The 19495-nt window shown below is 41.8% G+C and overlaps 1 protein-coding gene across 7 annotated transcripts in view; it reads left to right on the top strand.

Annotated features, from left to right (window-relative positions):
• Ncoa6 (nuclear receptor coactivator 6) overlaps window positions 1-19495 on the top strand; it is a 139378-nt gene that overhangs the window by 115694 nt on the left and 4189 nt on the right. For 6 of the 7 annotated variants that reach the window (XM_045155745.1, XM_045155744.1, XM_045155743.1 and 3 more), the window contains 2 exons: window positions 9182-9218; window positions 13693-13841. In XM_045155745.1, the coding sequence (XP_045011680.1) occupies window positions 9182-9218; window positions 13693-13841 (186 nt within the window). The remainder of the gene's footprint in view (window positions 1-9181; window positions 9219-13692; window positions 13842-19495) is intronic. The other variant, XM_045155742.1, reaches the window with a different exon arrangement.

Raw genomic sequence — 19495 nt, 5'->3', positions numbered from 1 at the left:
CACACCTTTAATCTCAGCACTCAGGAGGCAGAGGTAGGAGGATCATGGTGAGTTCGAGGCCACCCTGAGAATACAGAGTGAATTCAAGGTCAGACTGGGCTAGAGTGAGGCCCTATCTTGAAAAAAAAAAAATCTCAAACTCATCATATTTCATTTTATTTCTCAAAGAAGAGACTAGCCTGATGGGTAGCACATGCTTATAATCCCAACACTCTCTGAAGCAGGATCACTAAATTGAGGTTAACCTACTCTACATAGCACATTCCAAGCCAGCTTGTGCTACACAGAGCACGGATCCTCTTAGAGAGGAAAAGCAAGGAGGTTAGCAACTCTTTTTCTTAAACTATATTATGAGCACACATGATGTGAATTTGTATGCTGCAGCTGAACCATCAAGGTAGGAGTGAGTATCTAGTGCTTCTGGAGGATTTTCCATGTTTTCTGGGATAGATAGTGGGAGCTAATCAACAGGTGGGAAGTAAGACTTTTCTCAGCTGCCAGCATTTTGCATTGAAGATATAGTAGTCCTCACATGGAAAGCTGTATAAGCTTCATCACAGCAATAATAATAGCTAAGATTGTGCTATTACTAAGTACCAGATACTATATTATAGTTTTATGTACATTTTGTTTTGTTTTGTTTTTTGAGGTAGTGTCTCACTCTAGCCCAGGCTGACCTGGATTCCTCGAACTCACATCAATCTTCCTACCTCTGCCTCTCAAATGCTGGAATCAAAAGTGTACGTCATCACGCCCAGTACATTCTTTTCTTAATTTATTTTTATTTATTTTAAGAGAGAATGAAAGAGACAGAAAGAGAGAGGGAGAGAATGGGCACACCAGGGCTTCCAGCCACTGCAAATGATTCCAGATACATGTGCCACCTTGTGCATCTACCTTACGTGGGTCCTAGGGGATTGAACCTAAGTCCTTAAGCTTCTCTGGCAAGCTCTTTAACCACTAAACCATCTCTCCAACCTTAAAAATATTTTTATTTGTTCATTTGCAAGCAGAGAGAGAGAATAAGGGTACACCAGGACCTCTAGCCTCTGCATATGCACTCCAGATGCAAGCACTACTTTGTGCATCTGGCTTTACTTGGGTACTGGGGAATCAAACCTGGGTCATTAGGCTTTGCAGGCAAGTGCCTTAACTGCTGAGCCATCTCCCTAGCCCCCACACTATATTTTAATTTGTTTTTCTTTATTTATTTGAGAGAGAATGAGTATGACAGGGTCTCCAGCCACTGCTAATTTTTTTTTCCCCTCTAGACAGTTAGGGTGGAAATGAGGAACATACTGTACAAGACACTGGCAGTGCACACTGTCATGGTGACAGAGAAGAGCCTCTCTTATCTCCAGTCTCTTTTAAAAAAAAAAAATATTTATTTATTTGAGAGAGACATCGAGAAAGAGGTAGATTGAAAGAGAGAGAATGGGTACACCAGGGCCTCTAGCCACTGCAAACAAACTCCAGATGGATGTGTCACCTTGTGCATCTGGCTTACATGGGTACTGGGGAATCAAACCAGGGTCCTTAGGCTTCCCAAGCATGTGTCTTAGCTATAAAACCCTCTCTCCAGCCCTTATTTATCTTTTTATTGGTAATTTTCAGACATGTACATAGTGTATTTTTATCATAATCTCCTTTCATTACCTTCTATTGTCTCCCCAACCCTGTGTCACTGCCACTGAATCCTTTCTTCTTTTTGATTAGTCCCTTTTCTTTTTTGGGGGGGGAGATTGTGGAGGTAGGGTCTCACTCTATCCCAGGCTGACCTGGAATTCACTTTGTAGTCTCAGGGTGATCCTCCTATCTCTTCATTCCACCATGCCTCACTTATTAGACTCTTACCCCACCACCACCTCGGAGGTAGGGTCTCACTCTAGCCCAGGCTGACCTGGAATTCACTATGTAGTTTCAGGGTGACCTCCAACTCATGCAATCCTCCTACCTCTGCCTCCTGAGTGCTGGGACTAAAGGCGTGTGCCATCACACCCAGCTTTAGACTTTTTCCTACATTGATGTCTGTTTTTTTTGTTTGTTTGTTTGTTTTTTGAGAGAGAGAGAGAGAGATGATGATGGGCATACCAGGGCCTTCAACCACTGTAAATAAACTCCCGAAGCATGTGCCACCTTGTGCACCTGGCTAACATGGGTTCTGGGGAATTGAACCTGGGTCCTTTGGCTTTGCAGGCATGAGCCTTAATCTCTAAGCCATCTCTCCAGCCCCTTGATGTCTTTTGTTTGTTTGTTTGTTTGTTTGTTTGTTTGTTTGAGAGTGATAGACAGGGAAAGACGGGGAGAGGGAAAGAGAGGGAGAGAGAGAGGGAGGGAGAGAATGGGCGCGCCAGGGCCTCCAGCCACTGCAAACGAACTCCAGATGCATGTGCCACCTTGTGCCTCTGGCTTACATGGGTCCTAGGGAATCGAGCCTCGAACCAGGGTCCTTAGGCTTCACAGGCAAACGTTTAACTGCTAAGCCACCTCTCCAGCCCCTGATGTCTTTTTTTTGTTCCTCCTATCTTCATCCATGTTGAAATGATGAGCCCAACTTGGTGCCGGTATTGACAGTTGCTGAGGCGTGATGAATGCGGTGTCCATTTATGTCCAGAAGTTAACGTTCTAAAGCACTCCTCCCCATCCTCTGGCTCTTACATTATTTCTGCCACCTCTTTCGCAATGGTCCCTTAGCCTTGGAGGGTGGCATAGAGTTGTCTCATTTAACACTGATCACTTAGCAGCCATTTACTCTCAGGATTGTCTAGTTTTGAATATCCTCAGGATTCACTTTCATTTACAAAAAGAAGCTTCTTTGTACACTTCTGAGAATAAATATTTAAAGGGAAGTTTGGTGAGCACAACATATCCATGTAGCCAAATACCAGCAATAGCTTTCCCTGTAGAATCTATGATTATCCCAACTATATGTTTTTGGCTAGGTTTTCAGTGCCAAGAATGAATTCCCTCCCATGGAGCATCCAATCAGAAAGCAGTTGTCCATGTAACAGTCAGGCTATTGCCCCAGTGGACACATCTTGCCTGGCTGGCCAGTTGTGTAGGATACATGATGGATCTACCACTGAGTAAGACTATTAATGACCTTTCTCCCCTAGCAGCCTGCATAGCCCTCTTCATCACTAGGACAGCTAGATAGCAGGGAGATTTCCAGCTATGTTCCCGCTTGACTTCTCAGTGTCCTGCAACCAAAACATGTGGAATCTTCATTAATAGGGACTTACCATCTAAGTCTGATGGGTAACAAGCATTGGCAATAGCCTGCATTGTTTTTGGGGCCTTCCTGATCAACAGCTCACTAGTATTCCACCCCTGGCAGTACGGTTTTCCCATACCAGCCTAGACTTCTGAGAGCAGCATTATCTGCCCTTGCAGGGTACCACTAGAGGGGGAAAAAGGTACTTTTTTTTTTTTAAAGACTATATATTTTTGTGTTGTTGTTTTTGTTTTCTAAGGTAGGGTCTCACTGTAGCTCAGGCTGACCTGGAATTCACTATGTAGTCTTGGTGATCCTCCTGCCTCTGCCTTCCAAGTGTTGGGATTAAAGGTATGCGCCACCATGCCTGGCCAAAGATTATATATATAATATTTTATTTTTATTTATTTATTTGACAGAGAGAGAGGGAGAGAATGGGTGCACCAGGGTTTCCAGCCACTGCAAATGAACTCCAGACCTGTGTAGCCCCTTGTGCATCTAGCTAACATGAGTCCTGGGGAATCAAACCTGGGTCCTTTGGCTTTGCAGGCAAAGGCCTTAACCAATGTGCCATCCCTCTAGCCTGATATTATATTTTTTACTAGCTAACAAAGTAGGTTTCCCTGTGGTGTCTTCATAACATCTTTAATTTTTATTAACAGTCCCCTTCCCCCTTCTTTCCCCTGGACACATATAAACCCTTTCATCCACAGTATTCCACCCCTCTGCTTACATGTCTGTTATGCCCTCCTGAAGCCCTCACTTCCTTCATGGTTCCTTTCTGGCTTCCTAACTTCTGTTGACTTATTTCAACTTACATACCAGTCTAGAAATTCAAAGTTAGGATCCACATGATAGAGAACATGTGGCATTTGTTTTTCTGAGCCTGTGTTACCATTATAACATTTTCTAGATCATCCATTTTCCATCCATTGTTTCATTTCTCTTAACAGCTAGGTAGAATTCTCTCATATAAATATACCACAGGGCTAGAGAGATGGCTTAACAATTAAGGCACTTGCCTGAAAAACCAAAGGACCCAAGTTTGATTCTCCAGGACTCATGTAAGGCAGATGTACAAGGTGATTGATACATGCCTCTGGAGTTCATTTGCAGTGGCTGGGGCCCTAATTTGCCCATTCTCTTTGGTTTTTCAAGGTAGGGTCTTACTCTAGCCAAGGCTGACCTGGAATTCACTATATAGTCTCAGGGTAGCCTCGAACTCATGGCAATCCACCTACCTCTGCCTCCCAAGTGCTGGGATTAAAGGTATACTCCACCACACCTGGCTCTCTTTTTTTTAATATAATATTTTTATTTTTTATTTATGTATGTATTTATGAGAGAAAGAGACAGATAGAGAGAATGGGCACACAGGGTCTCAAGTCACTGCAAATGAACTCCATATGCATGTGCCACCTTGTGCATCTGGCTTATATGAGTTCTGGGGAATTGAACCTGGGTCCTTAGGTCCTTAGGCTTTAACCCCTAAGCCATCTCTCCAGTCCCCAATGTCCCCATTCTCTATCTGCCCCTTCGAATATTTTTATTTTTTAAATAAAATATTTTTTTTAAAGAATTAATGTACCTCATCCATTACTGGCTGATTCCATTTCTTAGCTATTGTGAAGGGAACAACAACAAACATGGCTGAGCAAGTATATAGTATAAAGTGTACTGGGTCACATGGTAAATCAATTTGTAGCTTTATGAGAAGTCACTGCTGATTTTCGTAATTGCTGCACTTGTTTTTACACTCCCACAGACAGTGAATATGGGTTCTTCTTTCCCTACACCCTCACCAGCACTTGTTATCATTTGATTGTATGTGCGGTGTATGCACATGAATGTGCTGATGTGGCACCCTGTGAGCGCACATGAACTCACAGAAAAGAACATTGAGCATCCCTCTCTTTCTCTGACCTACCTTTTAAAAATATATTTACTTATTTATTTTAGAGAGGGGGAGAAAGAGAGAGAGAATACGGGTATGTAAAAGAACTACAGATGCATGCACCATCTTGTGCATTTGGCTTTACCTGGATATTAGGAAATTGAACACAAGTTATCAGGCTAGGCAAGCAAGTGCCTTTAGCCAATGAGCCATTTCTCCAGCCCTTCACCTTAAAAAAAAAAAAAAAAACTATTATAGCCGAGTATGGTGGCATAAACCTTTAATCCCAGCACTCAGGAGGCAGAGGTAGGAGAATTGCCATGAGTTTGAATTCCAGGTTAGCCTGGGGCTAGATTGAGACGCTACCTCAAAAAAAAAGTTTTGTATTTATTTGTGAGCAGAGAGAGAGGCGAGCACCAGGGCCTCCAGCAGCTGTAAACAAACTCCATATGGATGTGTCACTCTATGCATTTGGCTTTATGTGAGTACTGGGAAATAAAACCTGGCTCCTTAGGATTTGTAGGCAAGTACCTTAACTGCTAAGTCAAGTCATCTCTTCAACCCTCAGATTATATTCTTTTTTTTCTCTTGTCTTGCTGCTCTAGCTAAGACTTCAAGTACTAAAATAGCAGTGGAGAGAGTAGACACCCTTGTCTTGTTTCAGATCTTATTGATGGATTTAGTTTTTCTCCATCTAGTATGATGTTGCCTGTATGTTTGCTATTATTGCCTTTATTGTGTTTATTATTACCCCTAGTCTCCAGTGTTTTTGTTTTGTTTTGTTTAAAAAAAAATTGGGGGGCTGGTTAAGGCATTTGCCTGCAAAGCCTAAGGACCCTGGTTTGATTCGCCAGGACCCACGTAAGCCAGATGCACAAGGGGTCATGTGTCTAGAGTTTGTTTGTAGTGGCTGGAGGCCAACAATTCTCTCTCTTTCTCTCTCTCTCTCCCTCCCTCCCTCTTTCTCTCTGCCAAATAAATAAAAATAAAATATTTTAAAAAGAAAAGGGCTGATAAAATCCTGCTGTGAACCTGTCTGGACCTGGACTATTTTTGGTTGGGAGATTTTTTTTTTATTACCACTTCAATCTTTTTACTCGTTATAGATGTGTTTAAATTATTAATCTGAGTTTGGTTTAACATTGGTAGATTATATGCATCTTTTTCTTTTACTTTTTTTGTTTTGGTTTTTTCAAAGTAGATTCTCTCTCTAGCCCCGGCTGACCTAGAATTCACTCTGTAGTCTCAGGTGGTTTACAGCAATCCTACCTCTGCCTCCCAGGTGCTGGGATTAAAGGCGTGCACCACCACACCTGGCTTCTTTTAGGTTTTTTAAATATGTTCTTATGATTTTCTCACTCCCACTGGATTTAGTTGAAATGTCTCCTTTTTTGAATGGAATTTTTTTTTTAATTTATTTATTTTGAGAGCGACAGACACAGAGAGAAAGACAGATAGAGGGAGAGAGAGAGAATGGGCGCGCCAGGGCTTCCAGCCTCTGCAAACGAACTCCAGACGCGTGTGCCCCCTTGTGCATCTGGCTAACGTGAGACCTGGGGAACCAAACCTTGAACTGGGGTCCTTAGGCTTCACAGGCAAGCGCTTAACCACTAAGCCATCTCTCCAGCCCTCAAATGGAATTTCAAAGGGGAAAGTGTCGGGGGGAGGAGGGAGGGAATTACCATGGGATTTTTTTAATAATCATGGAAAATGCTAATAAAAATTAAAAAAAAAAAAGAAACAGGATAAGGGACTAGAAAAAAAAACAAAAAAAAAGAGAAATGTCTCCTTTTTCATATCTGATCTTATTAGAGTCTTCTGTCTTGGTTAATTTGCTAAGGGTTTCTCAGTTTTATTTATCTTTTCAATGAACCAGCTGTTAGGCTTGCAAAGCCTAGTGGCCTGGATTTGATTCCCCCAAATACATAGAGTAGTGCCTGCATATGGAATTTGCAGTGTCAAAGGCCCTGATATGCCCAAACTCATTTTGTACCTCTGTTTGCAAATAAATAATAAATACAATATGTTTTAAAAAGAGAGATGGCTTAGCGGTTAAGTGCTTGCCTGTGAAGCCTAAGGACCCCGGTTCAAGGCTCAATTCCCCAGGACCCACGTTAGCCAGATGCACAAGGGGGCGCAAGCATCTGGAGTTTGTTTGCAGTGGCTGGAAGCCCTGGCACACCCATTCTCTCTCTGACTCTCTGCCTCTTTCTCTCTATGTCTGTCACTCTCAGATAAATAAACAAAAATTTAAAAAAAAAAAAAGAGAGAGAGAGAGCTGGAGCCAAGAAATCAAGGAAACAGTCCCATTTACAATACCCACAAAATTCCCATGCCTTTAATCCCAGCACTTGAAAGGCAGAGGTAGGAAAAGATTGCTGTGAGTTTGAGGCCACCCTGAAACTACATAGTGAATCCCAGGTGCCAGAGCTATGCTAGAGTGAAACCATACCTCAAAAAATCAAACCCCAAAAGAAAAGAGAGCCAGGTGTGGTGGTGCATGCCTTTAATCTCAGCAGGTTCAATTTCCAGGTGGCATGTACATCTGGAGTTCATTTGAGGTAGCTAGAGGCACTGGTGCACTCATTCACTCACTCACTCCCCTCTCCCTCCTTCCCTCCCTCTCTCTCTCTCTCTCTCTATCTATCTATCTATGCCTCTTTTTCTCTCTCCTCTCTTTAAAATAAATATATAAAAATAAAACATTAAGAAAACAAAGTTAGGGGCTGGAGAAATGGCTTAGTAGTTAAGGCACTTGCCTGCAAAACCAAAAGACCAGGTTTGATTTCCCAGGACTCACATAAGCCAGATGCACAAGGTACCACATCAGTCTGGAGTTCATTTGCAGGGTCTGGAGGCCCTGGTGCACCCATTCATTCATTCATTCATTCTGTGTGTGTGTGTGTGTGTGTGTCTCAATAAAATAAGTTTAAAAATTAAATACTTTAAAAAAAGAAGCTAGAGCTGGGCGTGGTAGCGCACGCCTTTAATCCTAGCGCTTGGGAGGCAGAGGTGGGAGGATCGCTGTGAGCTTGAGGCCATTCTGAGACTATATAGTGAATTCCAGGTCACCCTGAGCTAGAGTGAGACCCTACCCTGGGGGGTGGGGGGAGGGAGTTAATTCAGTTTTCCTAAATTTCTTGAGACTTTCCTTGCATCCTGATATATGATCTATTTTAGAGAAAATACCATTAATTGCTGAGTAGAATGTATACACAAATGCTTAGATATAAATGTCTATTAGATCCATATGATCTAAAGTATAATTTAAGCTGGGCGTAGTGCCACACACCTTTAATCCCAGCAAATGTAGGAGGATTGCAGTGAATTCAAGGCCAATCTGAGATTATATAGTGAATTCTAGGTCAGCCTGGTCTAGAGCAAGACCCTACTTTGAAAAAAAAAAAAAAAAAAGAATCATTTAATTCCAGTGTTTCTATGCTTTCTTTTTATCCAGATGTCCTGTCTGTTGGTGAGAGTGGCCTGTTGAAGTCACCTACTATTACTCTATCAGGATATATCTCTGACTTCATATCAATTAGATTTTGTTTCATGAACACATACAAAAGTCTGTGGACAGTATTTCTTAGTGGCACTTGCTCTTTTCTCTAAAATTTAGTGAGGAAGTTGTTCAGAGGAAAACTCTAGTAGATACTCAAGACATGTTTGAAAGTTAATAATGCCTTTAAAAAGAAAATGCAAGAGGGTGGAGATATTTTAAGAATGAAAATAATCTCTTCTACATGAAAGGAAGAGGCTTATTTTACTAACCTAGTTTTGGCTGTGTGAAATATGAACCAGGCAGTATGAATTTAGTTCTGTTGTTCCAAACAGGATTATTTCACAGTGTGAAGTAGAAATAAAAATAGACCAAGTATCTTATGTCCCCAACAAATCAAACTGGGTCAATGCCAACTTCATCTCCATACCATGTAGGGTGAGAACCCTGCTGGGCACAGAGTTCTGTTAGCCTAAATAAGGCATTCAGGCTTCTTGTAGACACCTAACTTCTGCCTGTGGATGTATATACCAATAATTTCCACATCTTATTCTGTCTTTTGTATTTTTTACAGAACATGAGGCAAATGCTGCCATAGTCTCTGGACAAAGGTAAGATGATATGTCTGCAGACTTAGCATAACGATGGCATAATCCTTTCTAAGAGGTGTCGGTTTTTTTGGTCTTTAAACTTCTCCCACCTTGTCCTTTTGCAATACTATTACACCAGTCTGTTATTGCTACATCTCTGAGTCCCAACTCCCCAAAAATGATCTGCTTTTTTGGGAGGGAGGAGGATTTCAAGGTAGGTCTAGAATGCACTATACAGTCTCAGGGTGGCCTCAAACTCATGGTGACCCACCTATCTTTGTCTCCTGTGAGTGCTGGGGTGAAAGGTGTGTGCCACCATACCCAGCTATGATCTGCTTTTTTTTTTTAATTTGCAATTAGGGAGAGAGAGAGATAGAAGAGAGACAGAGGGAGAATGGGCACACCAGGGCCTCTAGCCACTGCAAAGGAACTCCAGATGCATGTGCTACTTTATGCATCTGGCATATGTGGGTCCTGGGGAATCAAACCAGGGTCTTTTCACTTTGCAGGCAAATGCCTTAACTGCTAAGCCATCCCTCCAGCCCTATGATCTGCTTATTAATAAAACGTAGTTTCTGTTTTTACGATTGTTCTGAAAACTAAATTAGTTGACTTGTGCAGCACTCAATGAATAAATAGCAAGTGTTCAATATGTAAGAGCTATTGTTTTTGCAAAATGCCATTGATAATAGTCCTTGCAACTGCTTTCTAAAATGTGATCTTCAAGGTGAAAGACAAAACCAGGGAATATCTGACCCCCAAACCCATGCTCTGTTCTGTTAAGTGTGTTGCCCAGTATAACCCAACAAGTGAAGCAAGTCTTTTTTAACCTCATTAGCCCCATTGAGAATAATTTTATCTTGCAAAAGTCAACCTATTTTTATTGTAGGAATTACTAGACAACATTTTAAAGAATTTCACGTGTTTGTATTTGAACTTAGTTTGTAAAATACCTTCACAGTCAGTTTCTCATTTAATTTTCATATCCATCCTCTAAAGTAATAATAACAGCCAACATTTGAACACTGTTTTCATGCCAAACACTAGGCTACAAGCCCACTTAAAATAGAAAGGTTAGAGAGGTTTGAATAAATTGCCCAGGGTCACAGATATAGTAAATGTTGAAGCTGACATTCAACCCTAGGTATCTTCTGACTCCATAGTCCTTACATTTGACACCAGACAAGTTTGGGATTTATAAGTCAAGAGTATGGAGGGAAAGAAGAGTTAAATATTCTGGCTGATGAATGTGCGGCTCCAGTTTGTCCTGGATCATCTGATTCCAAATTCATTGCTATTCCTATTATACCACTTTGTCTGCCTGGTTTTATTTGGATTGAATTAATACTTTAATTCATTTGGGTTTCTCAAATACATTCTAGTTGTTCATCTAGAAAAAAAAAAATTCTAATTAGACCAAAAATACCTTATAGATCTCTGTTTCTAGACTTGTCTGAACATTGACCATATAAATGTAAGAACAATATTGCTGTGACTTTTGTTTTCCTAAGACAAAGAGGCTCCATTATTAGGAATCTTCTCTAAAACTCTTTGAACATTTGGGCTTGACACATGGCTTATCAGTTTAGGCACTTGCCTGCAAAGCCTAAGGACCCAGGTTCGATTCCCCAGAACTCACCTAAGCCAGATGCACAATCAATATGTCTGGAGTTCATTTGCAGCAGCTAAAGGTCCTGGCATGCAAATTCTATTCTCTCTTTCTCTCGCTCTCAAATAAGTAAAATAGGGCTGGAGAGATTGCTTAGGAGTTAAGGTACTTGTCTGCAAAGCTGAAGGACCCAGGTTCCATTCCCCAGGACCCACATAAGTCAGATACACAAGGTGGTGCATGTGTCTGGAGTTTGTTTGTAGTGGCTGGAGGCCCTGGCCAGCCTCTTTCTTTGTCTTGGGAAAACAAAACAAACAAAAAACAAATCTAGAAATTGCTTTTTCTTAATTTTTATTTATTTATTTAATACAGAGAAGGAGGGAGGGAGAGTGGGTGCACTAGGGCCTCCAGCCACTACAGACTCCAGTCATGTGCCACCTTATGCTTCTAGCTTATGTGGGTCCTGGGAAATGGAACCCTGGTCCTTTGGCTTTGCAGGCAAGTGCCTTAACCACTAAGACCTTTTTTAAAAAAAAAAATACTGTTTTTTCTTTTTTTTTTTTCCGAGGTAGGGTCTCACTCTGGCTCAGGCTGACCCAGAATTTACTATGTAATCTCAGGGTGGCCTCGAACTCTTGGCAATCCTCCAACCTCTGCCTCCCGAGTGCTGGGATTAAAGGCGTGCACCACCACACCCGGCAAAATACTGTTTTTTCTTAATTTAAGAGAGAAAGGGAAAGGGGAAGAATTGGCTTGCCAGGGCCTCAGCCACTGCAGTTGAACTCCAGATGCTTACACCACCTAGTGCATATGTATGACCTTGTGCTTGCATCACCTTTGTGTGATCCGGAGAGAGATTGAACATGGGCCCTTAGGCTTCACAGGCCTTAACTGCTAAGCCATCTCTCCAGCCCAAACCTAGAAGTTTTGTTTTTTTTTTTTTTTCAATATTTTTATCTATTTGAGAGAGACAGAAAGAGGCCAATATATATATGGAGAGGATGGGTGCACCAGGGCCTCCAGGTACTGCAAACAAACTCAACTCATGTGCTGCCTCATGCATATGGCCTACTTGGGTACTGGGGAGTTGAACCTGGGTCCTTAGGTGTTGCAGGCAAGTGCCTTAACAACTAAGCCATCTCTCCAGCCCCTGATTTAGAAGTTTTTTTTTTTGTTTTTTTTTTTTTTTTGGTTTTTCGAGGTAGGGTCTCACTCTGGCTCAGGCTGACCTGGAATTCGCTATGGAGTCTCAGGGTGGCTTCGAACTCTTGGTGATCCTCCTACCTCTCCTCCCAAGTGCTGGGATTAAGGGCGTGCGCCACCACGCCCGGCATGATTTAGAAGTTTTAAATGGAAAGATGACCTTAGAAAAACAAGTGAGGAAGTTTGGGGTTTTGGAGGGGGAATGTTCCTAGTTTTGTTTTTTGGGTTTTTTTTCCCCCGGATTTAATAGATTAGACTTACTTTTATTTTATTTTATTTGGTTTTTCCAGATAGGATCTTGCTCTAGCTCAAGCTGACCTGGAATTAACTATGTAATCTCAGGTGCCAATCCTCTCCATATGTATATGTATATGTATATGTATATGTATATGTATATGTATATGTATATGCCTTTCTCTCTCAAATAGATAAAATCCTCCTACCTCAGCCACCTGAGTGCTAGGATTAAGGGTGTACACCACCACACCGGCCTAGACTCACTTAAATATATATATAAATATATATATATATTTTTTTTTATTGACAACTTTCATACGTATAGGCAACAAACCATGGTATTTCCCTCCCCTGCCCCACTTCCCCTTCATAACTCTGCTCTCTGTCATATCCCCTCTAGACTCACTTTTTTGGGGTGTATGTGTGTGGTTTTTCAAAGTAGGGTCTCTGGCCCAGGCTGATCTAGAATTAACTATGTAGTTTTAGGGTGACCTTGAACTCACAGGGATCCTCCTACCTCTGTCTCTGGAGTGCTGGGATTAAAGGCTTGTGCCACCACGCCCAGTGGTAGACTCACTTTCTTTTTCCTAATTTTTATTTATTTGAGAGCAACAGGGAAAGAGGCAGAGAGAGAGAGAGAGAGAGAAAATGGGCGTGCCAGGCCAGCCACTGCAAATGAACTCCAGACGCATGTGCCCCCTTTTGCATCTGGCTAATGTGAGTCCTGAGGAATCAAGCTTCACACTGGGGTCCTTAGACTTGACAGACAAGCGCTTAACCACTAAGCCATCTCTCCAGCCCAGTAGACTCACGTTTTAATTCTCATTAATATAGAAGGTGATCATGTTCATTGTCCCTGGGTCAGAATATTATTTATCCAGAATGACTGTAGTTTTTAAAATTATTTTTTAGATTTTTTTAAGATATTTTTGTTATTTATTTGTAAGTAGAAAGAGAGAATGGGTGTGCCAGGGTCTCCAGCTACTATAAATGAACCCCAAATGCATGTGCCACTGTGTACAACTGGCTTTTTGTGGGTAATAGGGAATCAAACCCAGGTTATTAGGTTTTGCAGGTAAGTGCCTTAACCACTGAGCCATCTCTCCAGCACCCCCCCCCCTTTTTTTTTGGTTTTGGTTTTTAGAAGTAAGGGCTCACTCTAACCCAGGCTGACCTGGAATTCACTTTGTAGACTCATGCTGGCCTCAAACTCATAGCAATCTTCCTACCTCCCAAGATGTTTTGCTCTCTGTTTTAAGTACTGAAGATCAAACCCAGGGTTTCAGTGTGCTAAGCAACAATACACCACTGGGCTATATTCCCCAGCCCCAACTATGCTGCTCTTAATTTATTTAATTTACGAATTGAATTCTACTTAAAGAGTCCCTTTTTTATATGTGTAACTTCCCTCATCTCCTTGGAAACGTTTATGTTTCCCTTTGTTAGCAGTGAGCCAAAGGAGATCATTGAAAAGTCCAAACCTCCAAGCCGAAGAAATTCCCGAACCGAAGAACCAAGTGTGGCTTCTGAAAGTGTGGAAAATGGACATCGTAAGCGATCTTCTCGGCCTGCTTCAGCCTCCAGCTCTACTAAAGGTTAGTGATGGTGTTATATGCTTTTTCTTTTTTTTTTTAATTTTAATGTATTTTATTTATTTATTTATTTGGGTTTTTTTTAATAAGTTCCATGATTGTAAACAATATCCCATGATAATTCCCTCCTTCCACCCACTTTCCCCTTTGAAACTCTACTCTGCATCATATCCCCTCTCCCTCTCAATCAGTCTCTCTTTTATTTTGATACTATGGTCTTTTCCTGCTATTATAATGGTCTTGTGTAGGTAATGTCAGACCTGTGATGTCCTGGATATCCAGGCCATTTTGTCTTTGGAGGAGCACATTGTAAGGAGTCCAATCCTTCCTTTAGGTCTTACATTCTTTCTGCCATCTCTTCCACAATGGACCCTGAGCCTTAGAAGGTGTGATAGAGATATTTCAGTGCTGAGCATTCCTCTGTCACTTCTCAGCACCATGGTGCCTTCTGAGTCATCCCAAGGTCACTGCCATCTGAAAAGAGAATGTTCTCTAACCAAAAATTAGACTTACATTAATATATGGGTATGAACATCAAGAAAAGTGCTTACTCTAGGTAGTTTGATGAGCATAGTATATATATTTAGCCAGGCAGCAGAAGATGTTACACCCCTAGGCTTGAGAGGTGGCTCATTTGCCAGCAGAGAGGGAGAATGAGCACACCAGGGCCTCCATCCACTGCAAAGGAACTCCAGATGCATCTGGCTTTACATGGGTACTGGGGAATTGAATTTGGGTCATTAGGTCTTACAAGTAAACACCTTAATCGTTGAGCCAATAATTTTTTTTAAGGTAAAAAGAGACAAACTGTGGTAGTACACATCTGTAATCAGGAAGCTGAGGCACAAAGATTGCCTTAAGTCTAGGTCAGCCTGATCCAAACAGTAAGTACAGGCAAGTCAAGGATACATGAAGACTTCCTTCTTTCCTTCCCTCCTTCCTTCCTTCTCTCCTTTCCTACCTTCCTCCCTTTTTCTTCCTCTCCCCTCCTTTCCCTCCTTCCTTCCTTCAGTTTTCTTCCCCTTCCTCCTTTCTTCCCTTCCTTCTCAACAAAAACAGGGCTAGGGATATGGCTCAATGAAAGAGACTTGCCTAGCATGTACAAAGCACAGTTTCATCACCAGTACTAAAAAAAAACTTTCTAGTTTTTTTTTTGAGATAGGTTTCATTTTATTCCAGGCTGACATGGAATTCACTATGTAGTCTCAGGATGGCCTCAGACTCACCACAATCCTCCTACCTCAGCCTCCTAAATGCTGGGATTGAAGCCATTATACCTGGCTTCTAGATTCTTACTGGGTGTGGTTGATTAATAGAAATGTTAGCACTTAGAGGTATACCAATTAAACCTCAAAAATAAAAATTATTTGGTTTTTTGTTTTTCGAAATAGGGTCTCACTGTAACCCAGGTTGACCTCAAACTCATGGCAATCCTCCTACCTCTGCCTCCCCAAGTGCTGGGATTAAGGGCATGCACCATCACACCTGGCTTTGATCTGATTTTTTTTTATCTAATTTTTTTAAATACTTTTTTAATTCATTTATTTATTTGAGAAAGCAAGATCTCAAGAGAGAGAGATTGAGTGCGCCAGGGCCTCCAACCACTGCAGACAAACTCCAGATGCATACGCCAACTTGTGCATTTGTCTTACATGGGCCCTGGGGAGTTGAATAGAGAGGTCCTTTGGCTTTACAGGCAAACGCCTTAATGGCTAAGTCATCTCTCCAGCCCCTGATTTTTTTCAGATAGTTATAGAAATGGATTTATATATTCTGATGACCTAGGTGAGTTAGACTTTTCCAGGGACTGTGATAGGGAAAATCATGAGAAGGTGGTGAAATACTGACTTTTAGCCAAGCATTTTGGTGCATTCCTTAGTAATCTTAACATTTGGGAAGCTGAGGCAGGAGGATTATGAGTTTGAGTCCAGCCTGGGCTATACAGTGAATTTGAGACCCTGTCTCAAAAAAAAAAAAAAAAAAAAAAAAAAACCCTGGGCTGGAGAGATTGCTTAATGGTTAAGCCTGTGAAGCCTAAGGATCTGGGTTTCCCCAGAACTCATGTAAACCAGGGGCACATGGTGGCCAATGTGTCTGAAATTTGATGACAGTGGCTAGCAACCCTGTTGCACCCATTCTCATTCATTCATTCTCTCTTTCTCTCTAAGTAAAAATATTTTTTCAGCTTCTTATTTTAAGTATTTTATTAATTTATTTATTTGAGAGAACAATACAGAAATAGGAAGGTAGAGAGAATAGGCATGCCAGGGCCTCCAGCCACTACAAATGATGCATGCACCCCCTTGTACATCTGGCTTACATGGGTCCTGGGGAATCGATCCTGGGTCCTTTGCCTTTGCAGGCAAGCGCCTTAACCACTAAGCCATCTCTCCAGTCCCCCTCCCCAATTTTTTTTTTTTTTTTTTTTTATCAAGGTAAGGTTCCACACTAGCCCCGGCTGACCTGGAACTCACAGCATTCCTCCTACCTCTACCTCCCCAGTGCTAGAATTAGAGGCATGTGCCACCACTCCTGGCCCCTAAAATTATTTTTTAACTAGAGGGAGACCTTACCTTAAAAAAACAAAATAAATAAATAAATTTTAAATATAGGGCTGGAGAGATGGCTTAGCGGTCAAGGCACAGGCTTGCGAAGCCTAAGGACCCAGGTTTGATTCTCCACGTAAGCCAGATGCACAAGGTGGCCCATGCGTCTATAGAGTTTATTTGCAGTGGGTAGAGGCCCTGGTATACCCATTCTTTCTCTCTCTCTCTCTCTCTCTCTCTCTCTCTCTCTCTCTCTGTGTATGTGTCTCTAATAAATAAATGAAAATCTTTTTTTGAATGCATCAAAACATTTTTAATATAAAAAGTTCTTTAAAAACACCCTTTTGGAGCTTAGGCTGCCCTCAAACTCACAGTGATTTTCATCTCTCAGCCTCCCAATGCTGGGATCAAAGGCATGGGCCATCACACCTGGCTCAAAATCAAAAATTTAAACCTTGGTCTGGAGAAATGGCTTAGCGGTTAAGGTACTTGCCTGCGAAGCCTAAGGACTCAGGTTTGACTCTCCAGGTCCCACATAAGCCAGACACACAGTGATACAAGTGCACAAGGTCTCACAGGCGCACAAGGGGGCATGCATGTCTACAGTTTGATTTTAGTGCCTGGAGGATCTGGCATGCCAGTTCATTCTCTCTCTCGCATTTAAAAAAAAGGCAGGTCGGGCATGGTGGCACATGTCTTTAATCCCAGCACTTGGGAGGCAGAGGTAGGAGGATTGTCATGAATTCGAGGCCACTCATAGTGAATTTCAGGTCAGCCTGAGCTAGAGTGAGACCCTACCTCGAAAAAATAAAAATTAAAAAAGCAGTCTAGGAGCTAGAGAGGTGGCTTAGTGGTTAAGGCGTTGCCTACAAAGCCAAAGGACCTTGGCTCGATTCCCCAGGACCTACATAAGCCAGATGCACAAGATGGCCCATGTGTCTGTAGTTCGTTTGCACTGGTTGGACACCCTGGAATGCTCATTCTCTCTCTTTCTGCCTCTTTCCCTCTCTCAAATAAATAAATTAATTAATTTAAAAATATTTTTAACCAGGCGTGGTGGCGCATGCCTTTAATCCCAGCACGCGGGAGGCAGAGGCAGGAGGATTGCTATGAGTTCGAGGCCACCCTGAGACTCCATAGTGAATTCCAGGTCAGCCTGGGCTAGAGTGAAACCCTATCTCAAAAACCAAAAAAAAGAAAAAAAAAAATTTTTTAAATGCAGTCTGTTAGGCTTGCCTCAGAAACACTTTTTTTGAGAGCCAGGCATGGTGGCACATGCCTTTAATCGCAGCACTCAGGAGGCAGAAATAGGAGGATCACTGTGAGTTCGAGGCCATCCTGAGACTACATAGTGAATTCCAGGTCAGCCTGGGCCAGAGTGAGACCCTACTTCGAGAAAACAAAAACATAAAAAAGGTATTGTTTTTTTTTTGAACTTCAGTAGTATAAAAGTAGCCCCATTGCCTCTAGTATCCAGGTGATTTTTTTTTTTTTTCTTTTTGGTAGTGTCTAGCACATGTCTTCTCCTCCTTCTCTTCTTCTTCTTGTTTGTTTTTGTTTTTTGAAGTCATGTCTCACTCTAACCCAGGCTGACCTGGAATTCACTATGTAGTCTCAAGGTGGCCTTAAACTCAAGGTGATCCTCCTATCTCTGCTTCCTAAGTTCTGGGATTAAAAGCGTGTGCCACCATGCTAGGCTTCATGTCGCCTTTTTCCTGGTGTCCCCAAACACTGATTCAAAGGCAACATGCCTCATTGGTGCTTTGAAGTAGCAAAGGAGGGAAGAGCCTGGTATTGCTTATCTTTCCTCCCCAATTCATTTCCCAGCCACATATGAGCAGGTGATTATTTATATATGAGGGAGAGGCTTCCAAACTTGACTAAGGCATTAGTAGAAAGATTTTTTAATTTATTAAATATTTTATTTTTGTTTATTTAATTATTTGACAGAGAAAGAGGGGGGGGAGAGAGAGAGAGAGAGAGAATGGGCACGCCAGGGCCTCCAGCCACTGCAAACAAACTCCAGATGTGTGCGCCCCCTTGTGCATCTGGCTAACGTGGGTTCTAGGAAATCAAACCGAGGTCCTTTGACTTTGCAGGCAAACACCTTAACCACTAAGCCATCCCTCCAGCCCTAGAAAGTTTTCTAAGGATGAACAGTGTCAAGACAAAACTATTTTTTTTTTCTCCAACAAATTTGCTATAGTGAAAATGAAGTTTGAAGCAGGCGTGGTGGTGCACATCTTTAATCCCAGCATTTGGGAGGCATCACCACGAGTTCAAGGCCACCCTGAGACTACATAGTGAATTCCTGGTCAGCATAGTCTAGGGCAAAACCCTATCTTGAAAAAATGAAGCTTGAGAGTTGGACAGAAAGAACTGATTATGAGAGTTGTCTGGGCTGTGTGAGATTCTGTTTATTTTATCAAACACTGTCAACACCCTATCATATCAACTCAGTGTCCTCTGGTTAGTAAAAGCTAAAAATAATCAGAGAGATTTTTTTTTTAATCAGAGAGATTCTACATATGACACAAACACAAACATGTCTATTCAGAAAGAAAATAGACACTTGTTTGCAGAAAAATGGATATAACTAGTGGTAATCATATTAAGCAAATTAAGCCAGTATTATAGAGACCAATATCATATGTTTCTTCTCTTGTGGCTCCTAAATTTTTATATAGTCACATGAAATCGTGTGTGTGTTTGTATTTAGATGGGCTAGCTGGGCGTGGTGGCGCATGCCTTTAATCTAAGCACTAAGGAGGCTGAGGTAGGAGGATCATTGTGAGTTTGAGGATATCCTGAGACTACAGAGTGAATTCCAGGTTAGCTGGGGCTAAAGTGACATCGTCTACCTTGAAAAACAAACAGAAAAAGGCCTAAAAAATGCTGGGCATGCACTTGTAATTCTAGTACTGAGGAGGCAGAGACAAGAGGATCCCTGGGGCTCACTAGCCAGATAGTCTAGCATAATTGGTAAGTTCCAGGCCAATGAGAGACTCTGTTTCTTTGGGGTTTTATTTATTTATTTATTTATTATTTTGAGGTAAGGTCTCACTCTAGCCCAGGCTCTCCTGGAATTCACTATGTAGTCTCAGGGTGGCC

This window comes from Jaculus jaculus, chromosome 8 (genome assembly GCF_020740685.1).
Source record: "Jaculus jaculus isolate mJacJac1 chromosome 8, mJacJac1.mat.Y.cur, whole genome shotgun sequence".
Classification (NCBI taxonomy): domain Eukaryota; kingdom Metazoa; phylum Chordata; class Mammalia; order Rodentia; family Dipodidae; genus Jaculus; species Jaculus jaculus.
The sequence above is the reverse complement of the archived record's forward strand: the minus strand, read 5'-3'. Positions and strand labels throughout refer to the sequence as shown.